This window comes from Hipposideros armiger, unplaced genomic scaffold (assembly GCF_001890085.2).
Source record: "Hipposideros armiger isolate ML-2016 unplaced genomic scaffold, ASM189008v1 scaffold_301, whole genome shotgun sequence".
NCBI lineage: Eukaryota > Metazoa > Chordata > Mammalia > Chiroptera > Hipposideridae > Hipposideros > Hipposideros armiger.
The window spans coordinates 644,275-660,923 of NW_017731651.1; the positions used below are offsets into that span (position 1 = coordinate 644,275).

Below are 16,649 nucleotides of genomic sequence, written 5' to 3' on the forward strand. Positions count from 1 at the left end.
GACAGCAACTTGTCTGTTCCCCTTCCCCCAATTCCCCAGCACTGTTCCCATCCCCCCAATTCCCCAATAAAAATCTTTAAAAAAAAAAAGATACATCATAAGAAACAAAACAAAACACATTAGGTCTTTAGGATCTAGCCTCCTCTATAATGGCTAATACACTGCTAACTAAATAATTACCAAAAAGACCTGGTCATTTCAGACACCCTCAGGAACAGTAAGATTCAACAGGAGAAAGCTCAAGGTCGAATTTAATAAAGGGTAAGACAGATTTCAGGCATCAATGAACCCAAATTATTTTTACAGACATGGATATCTTAGATATTAATCATTATAAAATTTACTTAGCTGTATTTAGAGTCCACCAATTGCATATCTAGATGCACACTGCAGACCTGTACAACCTTCCCAGCAACTATCAGACTGAAAATATAGGAATCACAGGCCAGTTCAAAGAAAATGGTAGCTACCTGGGCAATTCATCAGTTCATCTCTACACAGAGCCTACAGACCCTATCATGGATTTCTGGAATCTATTTTCCAACTTTCAAATGTGAAATGATGAACATGCTCTGGTTAAGTAAAAACATGCAAATGTGAAATACCTCTGGAATAAGAAATATGTGACAGTACATCTGGGGACATAGAACCTGGGAGAATGGGTAAGGGAGACATATTTTCACTGCACAGCACTTGTATTGTTTCGATTTACCATTGTGTGTGTGTGTATAATGTATAATGACCATATATTTGGTCTGTAACAAAGATGTACAAACTACATCTGGTTAATACATACAGAGGAGAAAGTCAGATGGAGATGCAGCCTATGCTGCATCACATGGAAGTACTGAAAAATGTAAGCTTTTTCTTTTGTAAATGCATGTTTTTTATTGGCTCTAGAAACATGTTTGAGAATCCTACCTTGTCTCTCCACCTGTTTTTTCATTTATGATTTTTTTCAAAGTCAGTATATAATTCAATGGTTTTTACTATATTCACAGAATTGTGCAACCATCATCACTATTTCTAATTCCACAACATTTTCACCACCACTTAAAAGAGAAATGCTGACCCACTGGCAGTCACTCCCCTTACTCCTGACCCCCACCAGCCCTAGTAACCACTAATCTACTTTCTGTCTCAATAGATTTGCCTATTTTGGACATTTCAAAAAAATGGAATCATATAATACTGTATGTGGTCTTTTGTGACTGGCTTCTTTACTTAGCACAACGTTTTCAAAGTTCACCCATGTTGCCTGTATCAGTAGCTCATTCCTTTCTATGGCTGCATAACATTCCATTGTATGGGTACATCACCTTTACTTTATAACATCATCAGCTGACAAACATTTGATTTATTTCCACTTTTTGGCTATTAAAAATAATGTTGCTATAAACACTAGTGCACACGTTTTTGTGGGTACATGTTTTCAATTCTCAGGTATATACACAGAAAGTAATGGGTTATATGGTAAATGTATGTTTAACTTTTTAAGCAAGTGCCAAACTATTAAAATGAAGGTTTTGAAACATAACCTACAAAGGAAAGAGAGGAAAGGCTTGTTAACTACCACATTTACCTGGAGAAATCTCCAGTAATATTCATCAGTAAATTCAAGTCAATCATTTGAAACCATTGCAAGACATATTTATATCTTTCAAGGATTTGAGCTATATCTGATTCTTTCATTTAACCCCCAGGAACAACTAAGTATTTGTACTACAGCACCATCTCAATATCAAACAGCATCACATCAACTTGGAAAAGAGAAAATAATTAACTACTCACATTCTAGCATCACCTGTAAAATTTCTGCATGGAGTTAGCCAAGGATCTCCTAGTAACATGACCAGGTTAATACCAAAAGCTACCAAGTGTCACAGAAAATGTTTACTGTAATAAAATTGACCTTTTTAATAACACCTAAAGCGATGGAACCATGTCTTTCTTCTATTTCCTTCTCCACAGTTCTGGGCACTCAACATCACTTGTTAACCTGGGAATGAATAACTAAGGCCTCACCCCCCTCCCTATGAGAACCAGAGATTTATATTTAATCAAATAGTATTTTTAAAAATTGAACCTATGTGGGAGCCTAAAGAGCAAACTAAAGGGCAGACAGAATAGCTTTACTAACTCCTAATTGTTAATGTTGGTTAATAATGGTTAACACATTGTTCAACTTCTTTGAGCTTCAGTGTCCTCATGTACAAAATGACAGTAATGTCTACCTCAAAGGCTATTATAAGAAATGCAACCTTGATCATTATTCCTTATCTACAATTTCATTACAAAGAAATGTAATTCAGTTATCAAATTTTCCTATTATGCTGAAGACTGTTTCATTAAAACATACACGAAACAACGTACTGCTTGTCTCTATTGTTAATACAAAGGGTTTTACAGTAAGCAAAAGTGATTTATAAAATCTATGGGATTTTCTATTTTTAAACCAGAAACTGCAAAACAAATGAGGTGAAACTTTGGTAAAAAAATTTGGATTTTGCCTAATCCTGTCCTGAAATAGTCTACAAAAAAAAGTGATTCAGTTCGTCTTCAAATTGTTAATCTAAGATAACAGATTTGTCTCACTGCAGTATCAATCTGGATTCTTTAACATCCTCTAGAGCAGTGGTTCTCAACCTGTGGGTCGCGACTCTTTTGGGGGTCGAACGACCCTTTCACAGGGGTCGCCTAAGACCATCGGAAAACAAGAAGATATTTACATTATGATTCAGAGCAGTAGCAAAATTACAGTTATAGAGAAGCAACGAAAATAATTTTATGGTTAGGGGTCACCACAACATGAGAAACTGTATTAAGGGGTCGCAGCATTAGAAGATTGAGAACCGCTGCTCTAGAGTGATACTTCCATGTTCCACACTGGAGGTGGTCTTTCTGTCTACCTCCAATCACTTACAGGAAGTACAATGCTCCTTCCCACAGAAACCCAGCTATATATAAAAAAACAAGGAAGCACACAATAGCTAAGAGGTGGAAGCAACCTAAATGTCCATCAACGGATGAACAAATAAACAAAATGCAGTATATACATACAATGAAACATTACTCAACCTTAAAAAGGAAGTCCTGTCACATGCTACAACATGGATGAACCTTGAGGACATGAAATCCAGTCACAAAAAGACAAATACTGTAAGATTCTACTTGCACGAGGTATCTAAATTAGTCCAATTCATTGAAAAAGAAAGCAGGGGCTGAAGGGAGGGTACAATGGGGAATTGTTTAATGGGTTCAGTTTCAGTTTTACAAGATGAGAAAGTTCTACTAGAGATCTGTTTTACAATAGTGCGAATGTAGTTAACACTACTGAACTGTACACTTAAAAATGGTGAAGATGATAAACTTTATGTCAGGTGTTTTTTACAACAAAAATGCATTAAAATATTAGGGAGCTGAAAATTATTTCACTTGAAGAATTGGTTCTGCTGCTAGAAAAAAAGAATAATTCTCTTTTTATGTCAAGGAAAAAACCACCTACGTAAAATGCCATCTTTACTACCAATCTCTATAATAACCATTTTTGCATGTTGCATCCCTTAGTAAGGAATTTGACAAAAATTATTTATTGCCTACAGCAGGCTGTATGTCTTGACATAGAGCCTTCCCAATCTATAAGCCAACAGAAAATATTAAAAACTTCTCTTATGCTATCTTAGAAACATGTCTACTCCAAGCCCATAAAACTTACTTTATGGTAAGCTGGAAAAAAGAGACACGGAGTTAACACCAAAAAGGTTCCATTTCTACTTTTATAAAGAGCAGACCTGAAACTGTACAATGGCAGGTTCCAGGTCTTTAGGAATATTTTTAAATTTCCAACCAATCCCCTTTATCTACTTTGGTTTCTCTCTTAATACAGGCAACTGAAAAATTTAGAGTCCTAAATGAAATATAAAACAAGCAATTGGTTCAAAATCCAATATATTCCACTCATATTTTTACCTATGGTGAAAGTGATAGTAGTTTTTAATTTAAAAGAAAGTTAAAGGAATACACTAAAGCTGTTAAGTCTAATAGCTTAGAGAAGATTCATCCCTCTATATTACATCAGAAACAGTAAGTACTAAGAGCATTCTTAGAGAGAATACCTTAACAGGCTAAAAATTATCACTACCATGTAAAATATCCTCGACTCCTCCAAATTACAATAGGCATATCACCATAGGCAAAACTTCTGATTAAAGCAGAGGTTCCTAACCACAGTCACTGGTCCATGAACCGACTCCCTGAACTGAATAAAAGAGATCACTCAAAAACTTCCAAAGAGAAAAACTCCATTTGACATTTGAACACTTGAGGAAGTCAATAAACAGAAACTAAAATTACAAGATATATAAACCTTGGTATAGTGGCATATAGAAGCTCTCAATAATGATTTGCCTGGGCCGGCCAAGTGGCGCGCTGGTTAAGAGTTGGCTTGGGACACCAACTCTGAGCAGCAGGGCCCCGGTTCGGATCCCACATGAGGGCCAGTGATGCTGCGCCCTCTACAGCTAAGATGGTGAATAACACCTCGACCTGGAGCTGGGCTGCTGTGAATGGCTGCGGACAGCATAGGCTGCAGTGGGGATGGCTTGCAGCTGGCATGCGCTTTTGTGAGCCGCTGGCGAGCGAATGCGTCACCTGGGAAGAGCGCAATGATAATACCAACATGGGCCAGTGAAGCAACGTCCAGACTGAAGAACAAAAAGGGCAGCTACTTGTCTGTTCCCCTTCCCCAATGCTGTTTCCCTCCCCCAATTCCCCAATAAAATCTTTAAAAAATATAAAATAAAAAAATAATGATTTGCCAAGGTTTCCAACATACACCACAGGCAAAGATCTAGATGACAGTTTGATCAACTACTGCCAACACTAACTGAAAATATTCATATTAATAAAAAAATTAGCTTTCTTTTAAATGAAAAATTCAATGTTTAAACATAGATGAAAAATTGGAACAGCTAGTATTAAATGTCCCACATACTTTGACAGTATTTTTTAAAGGGTAGAAAAATAGCCACAAAAATACTGAAAATACTAACCAATGAATAGTTGATAGTGCATTCATAGAGCGGAAAATTCAGCAACTATTTTAAAATAGAATTATGTTGTACTTTAAAGTAGAAGTTAAAGAAAAAAAACTGTTCCTTCTCCTTTCCCCACTTTAGTTAAGAGTTGGGAAATAGAAAGTTACCATGCCAATTTTATGTCTTTCTTTCAGAAAAAAACAAAACAAAAACAGTACATCAAACTTGTACATGTTGGGCTCAAAATAAAATACAATGTTAAGGGCATCAAGTCTAATGACCAGGCAGCCACCCAGAAATGGCACTAGACTAGGCTCTGAGTTCAGTAATCCCACATTAAACTACTGATGACAGTTGGACCTGAGCAGAGAGTGGGAAATGCCATAAAATTTTTTTCAAGCTAACCGATTTTTGGCAAATACTACTAGTATTTAATCTAAGGAACAGCTAAGTTTAAAAACACATAGTTTAAAGTCATAAAGGTATCCTTTCTTCATCAAGAGATCATCAGATGAAAGGGTTTAAGGCAGATCTAATTTGGTATCTAAAGAACAGCAAGGAAGCAGGCTGAAACAGTTTCAAGTCTCAGGAAAGCTTTAAGACATTCATGCACAAAAGCAGCTCGCTATTCTGATCACTTATCTTGTAGTTCATGAGACTCTTTTAATGCATTAGTACAATGAAATCTATTAACAGGCTAAACCAACAGTTGTCGGATATTTCTGGATAGAAGGATTTCCCTTACACTATAAAATACGAGGACCTCAAAGACCTTTACATTTTAATGTAGTTATTCATTTAAAAATAGTAATAAGCTTTATTCATTAACAAAAATTTACCTATGAAAATGACTACTGCCACCTTCCCCCCACTCCCACCCCCACAAAAAAAGCTTAGTGAAAAGAATGGCACTGTTTTACATTGCTGCAAGTCTGTCTGACATCTGATTTAACACAAGATGCCTAGATTCTCTTGAGAGCTTCTGCATTCAACTACCCTGGCTGTGTTGGTTAAATATATGGAAAAAAATCCATCCTCACTCAGGTATATAGTTGGTAAGGCAGGAGTATTTTAATAGGCTTTGCAGGTAGTTATATCTCTGATACTGCACCAAAACTTGGCAAGGAGTAGTTTCTTAAAGGTTTGTGGCATCTGAAACCCTATCATTTATCAGTTACATTAGAACCCAATACTCTATTTTGCACTTTTACGTATGCATGACTTTTTAACATCACAGGCATTGATCATTTGTAAAATACTGATTCAGAGTTATGCAGATCTTCCAAAAGCTGACACATTTCATTACACAGTTATCAAAAACAGTCGCTAATATTACTACCGATTCTCTTATGAAAAATCTTAATTAAGTATTGGGAAGTTATCAAGTTCAGGATGGCAGATATGCATTTTCCAAAAATTCTAATTTTTGCTTGGAAGCTCAAAATGTATCATTGGCAACAAATATTATCCATTGAGGCAACAGATTCACTGTTCATTTGGACTGCCAAACATCCAAGTCTGAATAACCATAGCTTCTCAGTAGTTCTTATTAGTAAAAATGCTCCATGAAAGGAGAAGCTAGTTCAGCCTGAAACGCAAATAATTACACCAATGTTTTTCCTCCAGACAACCAATGTACTCTGGTCTGTAGCACAAGCGCTTTAGGTGTACTTTTCATGTTGTCACACAGAAACAGGCATGCACTCAAATGTAGATATTTAATAAAATTAGTAACTTTTACTGCTTCATCAAGGACATTCTTAAGTAAAGTTGGCCATTTTTTTTTTTTTTGCTGGTACATGGTGATGGAAGATGACCATGACTACTTACTGGGACTGTTTGGTGCCAAGGCCCTGACTCATGTTAAGGTGCCAGATTTACCCACTTTGCTTTTGTACAACTGGTGCAGTTCGCCTTAGTGTTATTATGAAAATAGTTTCGACTTCATAAACCTTTTGAAAGAGTTGAAGGGTCGTCCACACCACACTTTGAAATGCAATAAATGATATGGCTGTTTTAATAATGGTTATGGACCTTCTCTGACCAGAAAAATGCACATATGTACAAGCACACACAATACAATTTCACATACAACTTCAGGAGGTTCACAAAACTCTTACAGCCCATTTATATAATACATTCTAGCTTAAGAATTCCATTAGCAGAAAATTCAGTAAATCTCCAAATTGGATTTAATTACTTCAAAACAGTAATCTACTAAGCATTACAAATAAACTGTTATAAACAAGTCACATTCCAACAACTTCAAACACCTTCACCTGAACTATAAGTAGTAGCTCAAGTTTTGAAATAAAAAAAAAAAATTCAAAGTCTGAGAAAGTAAAAGGGAAAGTAAAAGGTCTGAGATAAGGATCCCAGTTCCACCACCTGCTCAAGGGTTCAGTTCATAAATTAACCTTCCCAGCCTAGTTTCTCATCTGTAACATGGAAAAACAACAGTGCCCACTTATTTCATGGAGTTTTTGTGAAGATTAATGAATTAACATATACAAAACACCTAAAACAGTACCTGGCACATAGTAAAAACTCAATGAACGCTGGCTGCTGTGATTACTTAAGATGGCCATGCCATCTTTTCCTTATACTGACTACATAGTATAATAATTAAACTTAATTATCTATAAGAAATCTAATTTATATATTACAAGGCATTTACTTCTCTTCAACTAAGAAAGGAACTTGCACACCCTTGATTACTCAATTATAATTTCCATTACCACCTAAGAAAAGGGAAAAGAGATTATAGTTGAGGATATTAGTTAAAATATCTATATCCAACCCTTCAATTTCCCTATTTAAAAGCATAAGAAACTTAAAATACAGCTAACCTTCCTGTAACTCAACTAAATGAGGCAATATGTGTGCAAATACATAATATATGGGGATCTTTTTACTAATAAAATTCTTTGCTTCAAACCACCTCTCTTCATTTTGCTTACCCCACCATTTTCAAGGATTTTAAAATTTAGTTCACTAAAAGATAGTATTAAGAAATACCTAAGTTTAATTTTTGGCTTTTGTTTATTTTCATAACCTGAGACAAAATGTCAGCTAATACTCTTTCAAAACCATTACCTCTTATAATTTTTTTATCAATAAAGGAATAAGAAAAAAAGTAATATCTTAAATGAAAACAAGGATACTGCCTAATACCAGATAAACAGAGTCATTCACGCTACTTATGGGCAAATTTACACTGCTGTAAGTGATTGTACTGCCTTAACTACTAGACTTCCATCAGTAGTAACGCTAGTATTAAAGGAAAGGAGAACTCTCACATGGGATACAAGGTAAAAATGTTTAATTAAAGACCTTTGTTATGGGTCATTCAACTTTGGAATATAGCTAAATGTGCCAATATTTGAAATCTACAAACAAGATTTTTCCATTTTTTCTAATCGACCTAGTGCCTAAATCTAACATGCATACTACTCTAAGAAACACAGAGCACAAATGATCTTAGAATGTTTATATTGTAGCATTACATATGGAATGGATTTAAAAGCATTAAACATGTGCTACCCCAAAGATTATGTTTCTCAAAATTTTAGTTATGTCCTTATTTGGGGAGTATTTAGACTCTATCATTAAAGTGTTTTTTTTTTCCCTTAGAACCAGTCCACAAGTCTAAATCCTACCAAAAATAAACAGGAAGTGAAGTGTTGAAAAGCTGTAAAGCATTTAGATCCAAGTTTCACAAAAACAGTCTTCATGTAATAAAATCATATTCTAAAATAATTTCCTATGAAAGTTTAAGATTATCAAATATGAAAATAAGGAAAATTATACTTACATTAAAATAATGAAAACTGTAAAAGATTTAATGTTTAACAGTAATATTAAATTAATGAAAAGTCTTAGCCTTGAGTAACTAAATTCAGTAAAGGCTTATTTTTCCATTGAGGCTCCCAGAGTGTTCAACATCTCAAACTGTTGAACTTAACAGTAGAAATAACGCTGGGCTGCTTCTTTCTAAGACATCTTTAAGAATTAACAAGATTAGAACAGCAGAAACCACCCAATCCAGTCCTGTCATCTTAAGGCTAAACATACTGGAACCCAGAGGAGTACTTATCTGAAGTGATATATACTAGTTCGTCACTAGGAGAAAACCCCAAGGTCTCCTGACTTCTTTCTATTTATTATACAGCTGTTATCTCATTAATCCAGTTATAAACCTTGTCAAGTAAATAAATTCATGATTGCCAGAAGTATATCTCCATTAGCTTTTCTTTCGCCTGTTCTCTTCCCCCTTTATAACCTCATAATAGTAACATTTACATTCCTTTATTCAACAAATACTCAACACCTACTGTGTGCCAAGCATTGTTCTAAACATAGCATTTTAGGGGCGGCCGGCCGAGTGGCTCAGTTGGTTAAGAACTCGCTCAAAAGTTTGAGCTCTGAGCAACAGCGGTTCGAGTACCGGCCCGAGCTGAGCAGCCGCTGAGCTGCCAACAGGTGGCAGGATGGCTCAGCTAAAAATAAAATAAAATAAATAAACACAGCATTTTTATATAGGATGTCGGCATAAAGTTACAGTATCACAGTAGAAGTTTGGGGTACTAAACATAGATACAAAATGCTATGAAGAAAGATTTTTAAAAATTTCCCAAAAAAGGGAGATACGTAAAAGGGAGGCATGACTTCAAGGATGAATAGGATTCTGATAAAAGAAGAGCTGTGGGAGCAGTGTCAGAAATTCCAAGGTGGGAACATCAAACACAAAAACCCAAAAGTAAGAGTGTACAGGACTTGTTTGAAGAACAATATCCATTTAGCTGGATCATAAACCATACCAGTAAATAAACGCAGAGAAGCAGGGGCCATTGTGGTGAAATGTCTCCCATTCCAGGCTGAAATATCTGAAAGCAATTTATAATCCTATGGATACAGTGACCACTGAAGATTTATGAGAGTAACACTGGGACTGCATTTAAGGTTAACTTAGAAGAAACCATAGGACAAGAAGCAGGGAATCATTTTGGAAGTTACCGCAATCCTAAAGAGAGATATTAAGAACCTGAGCTAGGGTGAAGGTGGGTATATGGAAAGAAGATTAAAACATTACAGAAGTAAAAATGGCATGCCATGACAGCCAACTGCATGTAGAAGGGAAAGACAATTTGGAGCCTTTAATGGGAAAGAACTTGGGGTGTAATGTTTACAGAAACCAGACAAGCTAAGCTCAAGGTTGAGCTAGATGTAACCTGCTTAGAGATTAGTCTAAACCAAGGGGGAAAACTATTAATCTTCTTTTATTTCAGAAAAGCAAATCTTCCCTTAGTAAAATAAAGATAATAGACTATAACATGCAAAGTATAATATGCAAAAATACCCAAATTAAAGCAGTGTAATTTGGAAATTGCGTACTTTTTATACTCATTTGTATAAACACAGGTACTATAGAACAAGTCATATTTTTATTAAAATATACATACCAAACCTCAGCATATTAAGATGCTAGGAAGGCACTGTATGTTAAAAATAATATTTAACAACCTTGAAAGAAAACTATAAAAGAAATAGTGGCAAAATGCAACTACTAAATATTAGCAGAAGAGAACTACCAATTGATCCCTCATACGTATCATAATCATTTGGTTCAGTTAGATAAATTTGGAATCATCAATGTCTTCTGATGAAATAAAACCCATGGACCTAATTTGGGAGCCCATCTGCACCACCACCTTCTGAAATGAGACACAGTGGTTTTCTGAACTGACTTCTTCTCAGGACTTCATGATTGGGTCAATGAAAAAGGAGCAATCTACCAACTTAGCTTCTAGAACTGAAACTTTGTATTCAAACTTTCAAAGGCAGGACTGAAGGGGACCAAAGTTTTGCCTCCCCAAAAATATGCCTTTTGGGATATTGATTTGGGGTTGGTTGGTAGGAACAAAAGATTCAGAAAGAACCTTTGATCCTCTCCCCCTTTATTTGCCATGGGGAAGTCAGCTCACAGGAAGGGGGCATCACCTTAGTATCCTACTATCAACTAAACGTGGCAGACAGAAAGCTAGCAAAGCCTGTTTGTTGAACTTGCCTGTATACCATTGTTTCTGGGGGGCTCGGCAAGAATTTGTTTACCACATGTTCACTCTTTCTCATCTACCTGTAAATTGCTTCCTTTCCCTTTGAAATCCCAGACCCCTGCCCCCCATTCTCCCTGGTCCAAAATGGCATATGAACCTCAACTGCCCAATGCATCTCATTTTCTTACGGCACCCCCTCATGTACAACTGTAATAAATTTTGGACATCTTCTCCCATTAAAAACGAAATAAAAAAAATAAATAAAAACACCATGTGGTCTTTCTGCCAACTGTTTAACAAGTAAACTCTGAACTCTTTCAGGGCAGGGTTTATGTCCTAGACACCTCACAGCCCGCGCTCAGATTTTAGGAGGCCCTCAACAGATCTCTGATAAAACGAATAAATGGAAATCAACCAAGGATTGTTTTTCAAGCAGACAGCACTTTCATAACCTGGTGAGTATTACACAACAGCACAGAGCTAATGATCTAATATGTGAGTGCCTACTATTCAATAGGTAAAGGAGTCGGAAAGTGAGTAACATACGACTCCTCCCTTGAACTTAGGATTGCTTTCTCTAAACAAGTCAACCACCATAGGCTTTACCAGAAAACCTTGATTTGCCCTATTTGTATGACCATCACTGAGTCTCTTAACTTCTTTAAGCTTCCTGCTTCTCATCTGAAAAACAGATGAGGATTCAGAAGAAAAGAAACATGAGTGCTCTGTAAAGTACAAGTACGAGGTATGCCAGTTGGCTGGCTGCCCACAGGACTCATCACCAAACTCTGATCAGTCATTTCATTAAAAATAACACTGACACAAGCAAATTCAAGCATTTGACTGGCTTAACACAAAGCCATCATTCCACTACCAAAATCTCAAAAAAAAAACCTACTTAAGACAGTAGGTCAGAAATAAGGTCTTAATATGAAGGCAATACAATTTAGAGAAAGATGACTTACAAACTTTCACACTAGACAATTTTTAAAAATTAAAAGGACATGTTTTGATTTATCTGAGTTTTGCTGGAAAATTCCTACTGTAAGTCAAGACACAGAATACTATTGAAATTCGAACTTTAAATAATATTTCTGAACGATGAAATAATGCAACTACTTTTTGAGAAATAATGCTCCTCCATCTAAGACCATCCATTTCAGTTGAGTGCAAAACCCTGAAGTTTCAAAACTTTAAACTTCTGAAATACACTAATAAACAATTTTGGGGGAAAAATTAAGACTTAAGTACTTCAACTGATCAAACCCAGCTTCTAACTGCACAAGAATAAATAAGCTCCTCAGAAGACGTGCAATATAGCCATAGCACTGTTTTCTTACCCACGTAAATGATCCTTACAAGACAATAAAATGCATCACTTGAACCAGCATTTCTTCACAGAATATGCCTATCAACACCACACTCTCAAAGTAGGCAAGTGTAAAAAAAAACTAAAAATCTTCCATCAAAAATAAAAGATGCTGTCAAGATGCTTCTGAGCTAAATGCTGATGCACCTATTTTAACTTAATTATCTAAAACTGGTATGCAAATATGAAAATGCATCACCATTTGTACGTGAAATTTATATAGCAAGGAAACCTTTATCATACAGACCTTAGATTTTTCTTTTGATGGGTTTTATATTTATAATCTACTGTTCCTTTCATTTAATTCAGGAAAAAATAATAATAAAATGAGGCATAAAGAATGAAGAATTTAAGACTATTTTCCAGAAAGGTGACTTTTAAAACTGTTCTTCCATTGCTTGGACAATACAAAACATGCTTAAACTATTACAGACTCATATGCGAGGAAAATTTTCAGTATTAAAGGTTTTGAAGATTCTATACTCAAATTGTGCATTATTAAATGCTTTCTTACCTTCTGCTACATCATCATCTACTGCTCCTTTCACCTGAGAAAAACACCACTGAATATCATTCCCTCCTCCAGCTCCTAGAAAAAGAAAACATACCAATTAAAACTGAGCTCTGTTCATGTTTACGCTGGTAAACACTGAGATGATATCCACGGTTGGCATGATACTAACAGCCTCGTACTGCCCACATATACCTCCACCACCCCAGAGCACTAATTTGGAAAAAGGTTAGTCCCCAATAGTTGGTATCACTTTAGAAAAAACAGAGATTCAGGGTATGAAATATGTAAAGGCCATGTACTGTCATCAACACTGTACATGTGTTTGAAACATCCTTTTCCCTCAAATACAGTTAAAAGCCTTACATTTAAGCAAGACCTACCAGGAAAAAGCAAATAACCAAAAGTTAAGAGAGTTTTCCTTTAAGTGTACAAAAAGCCTGCAGAAGAGTCAATAAAGTTAAACTACCATAAAACATGGAACGAGGAGAAAACTTCAGGAACATTACTGCCTGCGTGAGGAGTAATGATTCATGTGAGCCCTATCACCAAAGCGCATATACAGCAAACACAGCACTCACCACCCATTTCTTGCATTTCATTACCAGCAAATCACTGGCTCCAGAGAGGAAAAGCAGAAATGAATACTGGTGAAGAGACTGTCAAAAGGAAGCTTGTTTTGCCTCCCTTCACCTTATCCCTGATTCCAGAGGACCTTGCAAAGAATTAATTTTGCCAATTTGTCATCTTGTGCAAAACAATTTTAATTTCACTTAATTATTCAACAAGGCCAAAGAGCAACTTGTTTATAGCAAACCATAAGTCAACCCAACATGTTAACTTTTTCAAAGATTTAATTATCTATCTAAATATTGAAAAAGGCCTGGAAAATTGGTTTAGTCTCTGAATGTTTCTATTTCACTTCTAAGCACTTGAGGAGGAAATGTCCTGAATCCATGGAGAAAGAAACTGAATCTGATCTAGAATGGATTCTGCTAGATGAAGGAAGATATTCAGCAACACCAAAATGTACAAAAGTAATCCTCAAAGCAATTACCTTGCTCTTCCTTCACTCCCATTCCTTGCTAAACATTACAACCTGGTTTTCTCTCTGCATCCCCTCTCCACCCCAAGCTTTTACCTAAATCTCTCTACCCTTGGCTATTTATATCACTTGAACTCCACAACTATTTTAACTAACTCTATTGAATGCCTTTTGGGAAAAGGACATCTGCACAAAAGCTAACATGCAAAACGGAAAGTTGAAATTACATTTTTCATGCAACTTGCTGTATTAAAGGCCTTGTACTCTTTGGACGTAAAGGGCAAGAAACGGAAGGGAGATGGTTTAAAACAAAAAAAAATGCAGGTTTATAGCCTCAAAAATATACGTACCCACAGTGGGAAAAAATACACATAGGTACCAATTTGTATTTTAACTTGTAAAGCACTCTTCGTTCTCAGTGCAAAATATATTTGTATAAACACCCAAGAAGGCTTGCAACAGGGGAAAAAATAGTAATTAAACGAAGGAAGATCCGCCAAAAACCCCGGGGCGGGGGAAGTGGGGGGAGCAGAGGTCACACCAGGCTCCAAAGCAGTGGGGACAAATCTGCACTCGCCCCCACCCCGCCCCACCCACGCCTTTACCCCACAGCTCGCCGGCATACACCCCACCCCCATCCATGCCAAGGTTCCAGCCCTCATTTTAAAAGCCATTTCGGTATCACAGCGGCCACTCGCCGCACCAGAACCCTCTCCACCCTCACCCACCCCACTTGACCAGTTCCCCGAAATCCAAGGGGCGCCCCGTGGCTCTACGCGAGGCAGAGGCGGTCGCTAGGGGGTGATGGAGGGAGGGAGGAAGGAAGCGGTGCCTTGTCAGTGGACGAGGGTGATTTCTCCTTTACCTGCCATGTTGCGCTGCAAATGGTGACCCTGCTGGGTTCCTCGGGGTCTCTGCTTCCTGAACTCACCCCCCTCACCTGGGGATGGGGGGGTAGAGAGGGAGGATGGCGGCGGATGGCACCTGTGGGGGGAGGGGGCGGGGGTCGGGAAGAAGGAAGGAGGGGCGGGCAGACCAGCCAGCAGGATGGTGGATTTCACTCTTGTGCTTCCCCGCTCTTGCTCTTTCTTTAGCAGCGGCGGCGGCAGCTACGACAGCGACGGCGGCAGCAGCGGCAGCGGCAGGGGCTCCACTTTCAAAATGGCGCCGGCTGGCCTAGCCAGTGACGTCACCTGGGGGCGGAGTCGCCGGGCTGGGCCAGAGGGCGGGGCGGGGCAAGAGCTGGGGGGGAGAGGAGAGGGGGAGCCGCCAGGCGGGCTCCTGGCTCCACCCCTTCCTCCCCTTCCCGGCTGCTGTGTCCCAGCTGGCTATCCTGTGCAGCGCCCGGGAACACACACTGATGATCCGGTCCCCGTGCCCGCTCTCCCGGTTTCAGCCCGCAGCCCTGCTGCACATCACAGTGTCCCAAGCCCTCGCGCCGGTGTCCGGACGCTGGGGCGGGCTCAGCTGTCCAGTTAAAGTGCTCACTGAGGAATTCGTGCAGACCTGTGTCGTTTTAGAGAATGCCGGTATTGCTGCTTAAAATAGTGACCCTGTGGGTTAGCCCTGAGGCCACCGAAGAAAAAGGACAGTGGTGCAAACTCGCTGCTTAGCCAAGGTGAAAGTGCACGGAACTTAAAAGGACGTAGCTGGGATGGTTCCATCTGGGTGACCCAGGAACTGAGGCGAGAGTCCTTGACGACTGAGAGCGGTTAAGAGTGGTTACTAAACAGAACACTGAGTTTGCTACTAGCAGAATATGGCCGAAAACGTGGCCCAGTTCTGTCCAACTTGAAGTGTAGAAACGGTGTTTAAGAGCTGGTCTCTGAAGCCAGGCTGCCAAATGCTGAGTCCACACATGAGATAATGGTAACAATTCTAACTTACAGGATTGTTTCAAAGATTAAATGACTTAATTTGAGTGCATGATAAATATTAGCTGTGGTTATCATTAGATTTGTATTAAAAGCATCTTCAATAAAGTTAAGAGGTATAAGGAAAAAAATAAATGGAAAACACCAGTCATCAGTCAAGAGGGAATGTGCACTTCATTGAAAGATGAATTAATGATGCAGTCACTATATGTTGTATACTTTACATGTCACTGAATCTCCACAATACTCCCATGAGATAGATATCCAAATTTTCCACATGAAAAACACCTGCAAAAATATTTAGAATTTTACCTTAAGGCTGAAGAGAGTGATAAGGCATTTGGAGACCAAGGGAAAGTTTTACAATACTTACCTCCTGTCCATCATTCCCACTTTCTACCTTATTCTTGTTCTCCAGAAGAGTTCAATTATAAAACAAGATTCTGAATTCTTCCACATGGAACAGCTGTACCACTGTATTATTATTCCTCCATTTCTACATTAATATTTCTCACTTTACCAATGAACAAACCAAAATTAAAAATCTACCCTGTGTCTGTCATCTTTCAGTTACCTGTACAAACAGGTACAAAATTTCATTGCATTGTTTGCTGTATTTACTTCTATTTTGGTTGATTTCATAAATGTGTTTCTCTGCATATGCCTTTACCATTCATTTTCCTTTTCAACTAGTGAGGGTTCTCCACCTTAACCAGAACTCAGAGGGAGAGGGAGAGAGGAAGAGAGAGAGAGAGAGA

The 16,649-nt window shown here is 37.9% G+C and overlaps 1 protein-coding gene across 1 annotated transcript in view; it reads right to left on the minus strand.

Moving 5' to 3' along the window:
• Positions 1–15,212, minus strand: part of PPP2R2A (protein phosphatase 2 regulatory subunit Balpha) — a 74,258-nt gene extending 59,046 nt beyond the window's left edge. Inside the window, exons 1-2 of the mRNA XM_019659559.1 lie at positions 14,883–15,212; positions 12,976–13,050 (exon numbers count right to left, since the gene is read on the minus strand). Of these exons, the coding sequence (XP_019515104.1) occupies positions 12,976–13,050; positions 14,883–14,889 (82 nt within the window). The 5' untranslated portion in view covers positions 14,890–15,212. The remainder of the gene's footprint in view (positions 1–12,975; positions 13,051–14,882) is intronic.
• Between the last annotated feature and the right edge of the window lie 1,437 nt (positions 15,213–16,649).